This window comes from Colletotrichum aenigma, assembly GCF_013390185.1.
Source record: "Colletotrichum aenigma strain Cg56 chromosome Unknown KSG_Cg56_contig12, whole genome shotgun sequence".
NCBI classification, from domain to species: Eukaryota; Fungi; Ascomycota; class Sordariomycetes; order Glomerellales; family Glomerellaceae; genus Colletotrichum; species Colletotrichum aenigma.
In genome coordinates, this window is record NW_023500918.1 from 486,237 (window position 1) to 496,589 (window position 10,353).

Consider the following 10,353-nt stretch of genomic DNA (forward strand, 5'->3'; position numbering starts at 1 on the left):
TGTAGCGGGTGGTCCCCGCAAGGTACGTATTGGGTTAGGTGTGCACTCGGACTTTGACACCGTCGGCACCTCGCGATGCCAACCTGGCCTCAGGCGACGCTGACGAACACAGCGAAAGAGGCCGTCTCTCGGTGAAGCCATTGAGCGGAAGGTTCTCATTTCAGCGGCTCTGTCGACGCTCACCGGTTCAATGAGTTCATGTACCTTACTTCGCTCCAGATAGATCTATGACCCGACTGACACGTTCAGAGCCGGGTGCCTTCCGGGTGCCTTACGGATACCTGGATGGATTGCAATCGCCAGGCAGTAGCCACCGAGCTGCGAGCACCCGAATCGACATGCCCCCTGTCAATACCTCAGTTATCCTAAATCAAGTTTCCGTCACACCGCCAAGAGCAAGGACTGGCGACGCACCAGACCGCACTGTCGTCCAACCCGAAAAAGACAAGACTAGCCTTGGTCTTCAGCAGTACCGTGGCCCAAGAGCTCCCTTGGGGCTGCACTGGTGCTGCCTGGTTTGAAGAGCATCGTGGATGTGCATGTCCAAGTGCTGCCCTTGAATCTGCTGTCGTCTTGATCGCATGCATTGGTCCACAAAACCACCCCGACCAAGGTTCACCTTGACGATGATGTCGGTCTGAACTTCCCAAGGTCTGTATTGATTCCCGCCCTTGATCTCCGCGTCCCAGACAAAAGGCAGCATCAACTCACCCCAGGTTGCAACAGATGGTCCACGGTTCTTTCCAGCGCACCTTATCGGCTATTACCTTGTCCATCCATCCCTTCCACCGTCACGACCGATCCTTGCCGCGTCCTCGTCGCCGCATTCCCGCCACAGAAACCCGCGCGATCATCCCGACGGAAAGCTTACGAGTCCCAATTCGCAAACGATAGCATCGCTGCCGGTGATATTCAAAGCGTCTGGCACTGCATGGTCGACCGCAGGTCCGCTGGCGGCAAAGGCACGGAATTCCGACAAGCAGCGTCGTGGTCAACATCAAGTCCCTGGTATTGCACGCCTGCGAGCCAATATGGATCAACCATGCCGAACCGTTCAGCTTGAACGGCAGCCCCCTTTGCCAAGAAGAGCAAACCAGCGTTGTTTGCGACGTCGGCCAACGCACACCATGGGCTGGCATTCCGTGGAGATTCAACAAGAGCTACCCACAAACCCAATAAATCATTGGCGTATGCTATTCCAGATACCTTTCCCGCCAAGTGGGAGCGCTCTCTGAATGATGTGATAGAAAAACTTGCTGGCTAGACCAAACTCGGCTGCAGATGCAAGACGTCCCACCAACTTGTGGTCGGATCGATCTAGGCCCATGCTTCCGCGCCGTCGTTGCGTCTAACCATATTTGTGAAGCTTTCCATGGCTGCCGAGAACCATGGCGTCGGCAGAGAAAGTGCGAAGTTCGACATCAAGGAGGTAGGGCGCCATTGCAGGGAGGTTGCACATGCGCATGGTGAAGGTTTCATTCGTTCCGCCCATTTCTCGCAGTCTTTCAATGACAAACTTTGCTGCCCGAATTTACATCAATCGAATGGTTGGTTTCGCAGCTGCCCATATCGTCCTGAGTATGCTGGAAATCGAGGCATGCCGTGGCAGGCCGCTGGCGGCAAGGCATGGATCTGGTGGCCAACGGTGCCATGGTCAGGCTTGCGTGGCGGCCAAATTCTCAGTGGCCTTTTGGAGGTATCGTGACTCGACGTACTGTGGAGAGGGCCGCTGGACCGAGAAGGCTGTCTGTTAAGGAACCCTACTGGCTGGTGATGGCACGCGAGGAAGATGACACGATCGGAGGTCAAGAAACGGACTGTGGGTGGGTGCAGCATCAATCATCGGGCCAAAGACTGCAAGGTTCGGAGCGGATCGGTAAGATGTGTGCCCCTGGAATCTCCCTATTTTTCGGTGTAGGATCGGGAGGTACCCAAGGAATCTCCCGATTTCGCCGCTGTAAATCGGGATGTATGTCGGATGTCCCCGACTGAGCAATGCCATACCGCATCCCGGTCCCGTCATGACTACCGATTTCTAGCTATGCAATCGGGAGGTACGAACTTCATCGCCACTCCGACTACACTACTGGGTCCGCCATCGCAACACATCTGACTGCCCTCTAAGTATTTCTGGTTCTTCACTTTCCTGACGAGAAAAAATGCATAACTCGTCTCGGAGAGGACCATCGCATCTGTTTCGCCAAATGCTTCGGTCGCCCGCCCATCCAAATGAAATTGAATGTGGCCGTCTGGCATCGGGTTTCTGCTTCATCACTGGCACGTCATGGGGTGCAGCCCATGCAATAGAAGAAAGGGCGCTTTCCCTGCGGTTCACAGTGGTTGCTGGCTGAAGAAGGGTCTCAGGAGGTTCGGGCAGGCACAACCCAGGTGCACCCAGTCTCGATAATCTTGAAGTAAGTGTGCCGTCTAAAACGGCAAGCGTCGCCACTGCAGTCGGGCAACCACCCACCTGCTACTTCCGTTGCTTCGGCTTTTGACTTTGAAGGTATCTTCGGGCAGCGGCTTCCGGAATTTCGCAGCAGCAGCTCGACTATCCGTAAGAACGAGCCAGCCAAACTCGTTTCGTACCTCGTCATTTCTCTCGAACAATTTCTTTTCTCCTCCTCCTCCCACAAGCCGGTCTCCATTCCGACCTCTTTCAGCGTCCTTGGTCGGCGGCTATTCTACCGTTCGGTATCCCGTCAACCGATCTCTGGCCATCGAGACCGTCAATTTCGCCAATCCCATCCACGATATCGACATCTTCCGTCCCGACAAAACCGAGTCACAACGGTCATGGATGACTGTCGCCCAACCAAGCGCCCGCGGAAGAGTGTTTCCGATGTCGGTCACGAGAAACCCGAGGCCACTGCGTCCAATTCCAAGGGTTACTCGAAGAAGCTCGCAGGGCAGATTGATGAATACCATCGCGCGCACGACAACGTCCTGCGCAAGGTCACGTTGCTTCAACGTAACATCACCACGACCACCGGCAAGATACGCTCATCCCTCTTGCATGCTGTTGACTTGCATAACCAACTGGCCGAATGGCTGCAGTCGCATGGAGAGCTTCTCAGCTCCCGATGCTGCAAGTGCGATGACCCCGAGTTCCGGTATCTGTTCGCCGACTGCAAGCATGTACGTTTTGCTCACACTGCTTCGTTAACTTTACTAATATGCCGTTTCAAGAAAGCTTGCGAAGTTTGCGTATCTGTCTCCGGCCGCTGCTGTGACACGAGCCAACACATTCTGAGGGTTTTCTTCGAGCCATGTCCCATTTGCTTGAGCTCAGGCGCCGGCACGAGATGGTGGTGTTCACTTGTGGTAAGAAGAATTGGCCATGATTGCCTTCGATGGACCAAGCTGACTCTCTCGCGAGCAGGCCATGTCGCGTGCAAACCATGCTTCGACGAACTCCACATGGAAATCAAGTCAACTTGTATCATTTGTCGAACGTCAATCGGTCGGGACCCTATCTGCTCGTACAAGTAGGCAACAGCAAGCTGGCGGGCTCCGTATTTCCCATCTCTTCGTTGCAGAGGTCTCGACATTGGCCGGTCCTGCGACGCATCACCGTTTGGGGGCCATACCTCCGCTTCAAGGCACACCATGTGTATTAGTTCCAGCTTCCACTACATTGTTTGCGCGTCCATATGTTACGATAGTTCTGAGGCATTCGTGAAGGTTACTTGGGGAATGGGGAAACATGGAAGGAAGAAGGTAGCAGAATTTGAGCGTCGATTGTCATATTATACGTAACCTTTGCGAGACCTGGACTGACAGAGGAGTCCGCCGAACATGCAATCGAGTATCTCTAGAATGGCCATCAGACGAGCAGAAATTCCCCCTTTTCACCGTCTTCGCTGATGCAGGTCGGGTCTTCAGGACCCTGGACACCACTGTGTCAACTGGATCAAGCTGATTGTCACCTTACAATGCTTCGAAAGCGATGCTTCTTGTCAAAGAAATGCTGCGGACTTCCGTATTCTGCAAAGGATTCCGGGTGCTCAAGAATGAGAGCAACCCAAAGGGGTCGTTTTCGACATTCCATTGTCTTTGTCGTGTCCCTACTACTCAGTGGGCCAGCATCGATACCTACCGATTTTCCGGTGTGGAATCGGTAGGTACCAACTTGCTTCAGTGGACTGTCCCCTGTGGCATTAGCGGAGTTGTATTGATACCTCCCGATTTTTCGGTGTAGAATCGGTAGGTACCAACTTGCGCCAGTGGACAGTCCCCTGTAAGGTACCCGTGGGGACCTTGGTAGGTCGATATGATCAGCCATTGCCAGACTCAGTCACTGCCAGACGACCGATGCAGTCGTTGCCTTGCGCTCCCGATCCTCCGTGGGGGGGAATCTTTTCTTGGACTTGGAGACGTCTCCAGATCGAACGCGGAGATACGGTGCACGTAGCAGGTCGAGCAGTCGTTTGTTGCACCACCGATCACGGGCTTGCGGGAGAGTGACCATTCATCGGGGGCCGCCAGGAAAGCCGCGACTGCTTGGGCTTTGATGGGGGAGTGTGGCTATCTAAGGTACATCACGTTTCTCTTTGGCTCAAGATGGACAGTTCTCCAAGGCAGCAACTGGCTTCACAGGGCAATTCAATTCTGTGGTACTTGCTGTTCGGCCAGCGCGTGCTCTTTCGTGCAAGTGTTTGGGTAGATGAAACTCTGAATCAGCGGCCACAAGAAGACTGCCCGCACCGATGGGAAACACAGGGGGAAGGAGCACCTCCCCTGCCTGCTCTCAGTGGCGCATCCCCTGTGGGTAGCGACACCGGCACCTCCATCCAGAGTGCCTTTTCAGCCTTCGTGCGCCGCCTGCACCATGCAGCCTGGTCCGAATCGTCTCAACCGCCCAGGAACCCAAGGTGTGCCATCCGAAGCCATACCAGCCGGGGCAAACGTCATGCTCAGCTCGGACAAGGTGGATGCATGTCCCCGGACGAGTCCAGTAGGTCTGAGCTTCCAGCCACCATTGCGATCGCGGGTCGGGCCGGCCCGCGAAGGCGTCATATTCCCCATCTCTCATTTCCCTCCTACCTTGATACTGTGGTATAGGTACCTTAGCAGGATACCACCTGCAGCCACACCTTGCTGACTGCTGTACTCACCGAACGCGCAATCCAATACGTGCCACCTTTTAGGGATCCTGCGACCAACTAAGGTTTCACCTTGACGGACTGGCACCCAAGGAACGGCGAAAGCTTGCCACACCCTGTCATTCTCGGAATCATCGCAGCAGCGACACGATTGGCCTCCCATTTCTTCCTCTCTCATTTTGTGCGTAGACAGGGTGCAAGGCGACCATGTCGCACGCCTTGAGGTATGAGGTCATTTGCAAAGACAAGATGCAGCGACGGGCTGGGACATGTCTCAAGAACCTTCCGGGTCAATCTCAGACGAACCTTCACCCATCACCTTTGGAGCGTCGCACTCCGGTATAAGTTGTCAAAATATTTCCAAGCGTTGAATGCTTTCCCATTACTTAGCATCTCACAATTCATCACAAAGTCGGGCAGCGGTACACGTCAATCACACACAAACATGACCAAGTTTCAGCGAAAGCGACAAGGATCAGAGGGCAATGGCAATGGGCTCAATCCCCTACAGCGCTCCTGTTCGTCTCCAAATGCTACCGCTCCGCCAATCTTGTCCCATGTCGGCGATACTCCTCACCTTGCGAGTGGGAATCAGACGCCTGCGCAGCCATCAGCCGCAGCTAACTGGGACATGTCCACGACGCCTCATCCCTAGGGGGGGACAGGGTCTGCATCACTCGGTCGGCCGCAACAGCCATCAACACCCTCTAATGAGAATGGCCATTCGGCTGGGCAGCTCGAAGCGTCCCTGCCCTTCAGTGGCGACTATCCCGGCTACAGAAATATCTTCCCACCACGGGATCACAGGTATACTCAGACGGCTGCGCAACCCCAGGGGTCAGCGCCCTCTAATGGGAATGGCCATTCGCCTGTGCAACCACCGGCCACAGCCGAGTGGGACATGCCTCGGACGCCTCGGGAAGGTCCGCATCGCCATAACGTGAGGACGTATAGGCAAAGGCAACGGCAACAATCATTCTCATCGTCCTCCACCGGTACCTTGTTTCCAGAGATCGCTGAAGGGCTTGGAGGAGGGTCTCCAGCCCCTTCTTATGGGAGCAGTCATTTGAGTTTTGAGGACGAATATCCGCAGGGAAATAGGACACCTCTTTCGCTCGGCCATCCTCAACAGACGTTCCGAACCTCGAATAACGACAATCTCAGCTATGGGAGCACGTCTTTGCCGCGGGCTCATCCCAACACTCGTACGCCTGGGCAGCCCGAGGCGTCTCTACCCGGCTATGGTGGCATCTCTTCACCACAAGGTCATAGATATACTCAGACGGCTGCGCAACCCCAGGCGTCAGCCCCGTCAGTTCCCGCTCCAGCAGGACCCTGGAACTCCAGCCAGAACATTGGCCGATCTCAGGTACCGTCAACCCTGGTCCCGATCCATCCTCCGACCATTATTCCGACCCAGCTTCAAACCCAGCTTCAAACCCAGCTCCAAACCCAGTTTTCACCCCAGTTTCCACCTCAGCTTCCATCCCAGTTTCCGCCCCAGTTCCCACCCCGGTTTCCACCCCAGCTTCCGACCAATATTCCAAATGCCGGCTTGGGTCATCCTCACTATTACAATACATCTTCGCAAAATACCCAAGCCATACCTCCAATACCACGCCCTTTCGCTTGTCCCCATTGCAATGCAGCCTTCAAAAGAAATTACGATCTAAACCGGCATAAGAAATTGCACGAAGGAGTCAAACCGTATCCATGTGGGAACTGTGGCAGGCGGTTTGCTCGGAAAGATGCTCTGAAGGTATGAAATGATCCCCCTTGTCCCCGCTGCTTGCTGAGAAGGAATCCAGCTTACAAACGCCGCAGAGACATCGTTTAGTCACAGGCTGTGGGTCGGAACAGAAAAAGAGCGAGGGAGAGGGGGACGAGGACGCAGAGGGAGAGGTTGATGAGGACGGAGAGGGAAAGATGGATGAGAATGAGGAGGGAAAGATGGATGAGGACAGGGAGGCTTAGGTGGAGGTTCAGAGGAGTATCACACAGCCTGTTTCCTTCTAACAAAGCATGAGGGACATGGTAGTTTGAAGAAAGGGAAGAAACCACGGCTGTGTAAGACCGTATGTTGAAGTTTATAATTAGCAGTCTGGGGGCTCCAACATTTGTATAAGAGGAAAGGAGGAAGCAAAACTCGCAATGAGTGTATCGTTAGGTTTGCTCTGAAATCGAACGGAGGCGTTATGCGCCCTTCAGTGTGCACAAGAAGTACGTACCCTACAGGGGCTCACCACTGAAACATTTAGTACCTACCAATCTCACACCGAGAAATCGGTAGGTACCAATCGGATTTAGTGGGCACGTATCAAATTAGCAGCCAAAACGTAGGTGCCCCACTAAGGTTCTGATTTGTCCCTTACGGGCGCCTATACGTACAATTTGACAGCACGTACCTGAGGCAGGTCATGAGGGTTGCCTCCACTGTCCGTGCTGCGCTCGCAGATACCAAGTCCACCCCTAAATCCAGGCCCCTTCACTTGCCCGTGGTCATCAATGACATGGGTGGTGAAAGACTTATCAACGTTGCCTTATATAAGGTAGACATGTTTGTCCGACTATGGGGGCGACTTAAAAGTTCAGGTGTTACTTGCATGGGAGCTTTGCTCAAAGTTCAGTGTTACCACTACCCCAGGAGCAAGCCATGGCGACAGACCCCACCACCACCCCACGCCACGGTGCCCTCCACGTCCCCACCAACCCAACGGTACCTACGAGTCTAGCGACTTCAGGGTGCATCCCTCCCATTTCACAACACTGTTCCTCCGTTCCTTGTGGGGAACAATCCAGCTCGCCAGCAAAGGAAAGCACCTGTCGCGCTCGCAGCCGCAGATTCTCTCCCGGACACATCGCCAACGCATGGTTTATCCCTCGGCTCGATCCATCTGTAACTTTGCGCGTCCACCGCCTGTCGTCGAAGCGAATCCCCGAGATTGCTACTGGTGTGTGCTACCCAAATACAAGACATCCGCTACATGTTCTACAACTTGGCTGACCACTGCTGACCCCTTTAGTTCCCGACTTCGTGTGTATTTGGGGTACCTCGGATGGATTGCCCTACCTCCAGGTCGTCCTCGACATCAACAATCCAACCGTGCGTGGTCTTATCTCGAAAGCGGTCCGTCCTGGCTTACTCGAATTTCGCCGAGACATTGATGCGAATCGCGACGAGTACGCAGAAATGAAGACCCCATGCGACGATCCCGACGACCATCCGATCCGCGGTTGGTACAATGGCACGGAGAAGATCAAGCCAGCATTTTGGACCTCAAAGATCTCACGCAAGACCAAATCAATGATGCTTTTGACGCCGAGGAGGAGGATGTATCACCACAAACCTGGACAGGAGGCAGAGCAAGATGGAGGGAAGGCTCAAGAATACAGGGAATTTGGACTTCAAGAACAAAAGCTTTGCGTTTATTCCGGTCGAGGAGGCGCCTGCTCATGGATGGCGAGATCAACGCCTCGTCCTTGTCAATGGCAGACAAAAGTCCATCATTGCTAGGATCAATGCCAGCGAATCGGCACCATGAACGACGGAATCTAATGTGTCCGCATGGCTTGCAACCCAGCCGAGGAGGACGAGGGCGGTGATTCCGATTTTGACCAGGTCAAGACCGACTACAACGATCTATGGGCAAGAGGGGAGTGCAGGTCCGGACGGTTGTCAAATTGTCAACATTCCCGGCCTTTGGGCAGTGTTGTGTGCACCACACACCCTGCCTTTTGGAACTCGGCGAGTAATACTCAGACCGTCGATGGCGAACCGTGTCCTTTTCCCCATCTTCTCTTCCCGTCATTCATCCCACTCAACTTATCTTTTCCTCTGCCGTACTTGGGCCCTTCATCGTGTCACCAGCCCATGCGAAAGGGACCATGCCTGCTCCCCGAAGTTTGTCGCTGATACCATGCTCCCAAGTGCAAATGCAAGCAGCGTCTTTGGTTCCTCGTCTACAGAAATGCGCTTCTAGCTTGCCTTCACGCGACGCGGTGCCGCCGCCATGTCCTGTGTCTTTTCTATGGTGCATGTTGAAGTCAACATGTACCCCGACAGCCGACGATACGCGCCAGCAGAGACGTCCTCGCGTTCTTCATTGTCTATTCCTCTGTTTACGACCATTTTAGCTGATGCGCTTACCAACATCAGCCTGCTTCAAGTTCTTGTGGTTTCACATGTCCTCGCCTTCACGCCTGCCTCCTCTGACGGTCATCGTCCGTCAATACCAGCTGCTGCTCGAGTCTGACCATGGGATAGCAATCTCATGGCCTCGACTACACACTCTGATGCAGATTGAAACTCAGCAAGACTTTGGTGCTCTCGCGGCTGACGTTCGGCTCCGGACTTTCGACCTCGCACATGCCAAGTAGAGCCTGCTAGCAAGAGCTTTCTTCCCTCACAGACCCTATTCGTGGATATCTTCAGAACGTACCAAGTCCCAAGGGAACATGAGGGCTGGCTTGGAGTAGTCTTCTCCGGCATTCTAGTGATTCTCTTGATGGCCCAAGCAATATAGAGGGCCGTTGTCCCTTCAAGGGACCTCTTGGCATCAGCACAAATCATCCAGCGGGCTCTTTAGCAGATCACAGCTCTGGTCAGCAACCGGACTCGAAGCCCCAATTCAACAGTCATAGAGGCCTGAGGGTTGACTGCTTACAAGGGAAGACAGGTTCGTTCCTGCGCTGCTCATTCTCCAGGCCCTTAAAACCTTACTTCTCTGAAGCTGGGAACAAGAGAGAGAGCGAGCACTCAGAGCATAGACGCCCATTGTCAACCTGTTGTTCGTGCTGTCCACTTCGTCGGAGGCTGACTTCCAAACACCTTCAACAGCTTAGAGCATTTGAATTGAAAGACACCTGCTTTCCAGTGTTCAATTGGCACACGCTCGCTTTTTCTCAACGATGTTGCTTGGTCCTACTTTGCTCAACGGTGATGGTCTACTTGACAGTGTGCGCGAATACCTTCGCGCTGAGCTCATGGCCACCGAAGCTCTTTGGTTCATACGGCAATCTAACAGCATGAATCGGAAAGCGGATTTCTTTGTCTTTCTCATAACCTTTCTCAATAATGTGGTTTTCCTGAAATATGAAGCTTTTCCTTTGAACTATTCTTCAACCCCATCACCTCGCAAGGGACGAAAGCATCAAGTCCTACTTTCTATCATATTTTAAGCGACTGCCAGAACTACCAGAGCGTCTCATAGCCCATATGACATCTCTCCATCAAGCTTCAAATGTTCTT

The 10,353-nt window shown here is 53.8% G+C and overlaps 2 protein-coding genes across 2 annotated transcripts; both read left to right on the plus strand.

Moving 5' to 3' along the window:
• Positions 1–2,796: 2,796 nt before the first annotated feature.
• On the plus strand, positions 2,797–3,253 carry CGCA056_v015007 (uncharacterized protein; the record flags this gene model as incomplete). The annotated part of the gene is made up of 2 exons (XM_037330248.1): positions 2,797–3,138; positions 3,194–3,253. The coding sequence occupies 2 exons, from the start codon at positions 2,797–2,799 to the stop codon at positions 3,251–3,253; spliced, it is 402 nt and encodes a 133-aa protein (XP_037171390.1).
• Positions 3,254–7,758: 4,505 nt separating this feature from the next.
• CGCA056_v015008 (uncharacterized protein) lies at positions 7,759–8,270 on the plus strand (the record flags this gene model as incomplete). Its single annotated transcript, XM_037330249.1, has 3 exons — positions 7,759–7,903; positions 8,035–8,080; positions 8,129–8,270. The coding sequence occupies 3 exons, from the start codon at positions 7,759–7,761 to the stop codon at positions 8,268–8,270; spliced, it is 333 nt and encodes a 110-aa protein (XP_037171372.1).
• Positions 8,271–10,353: the final 2,083 nt, after the last annotated feature.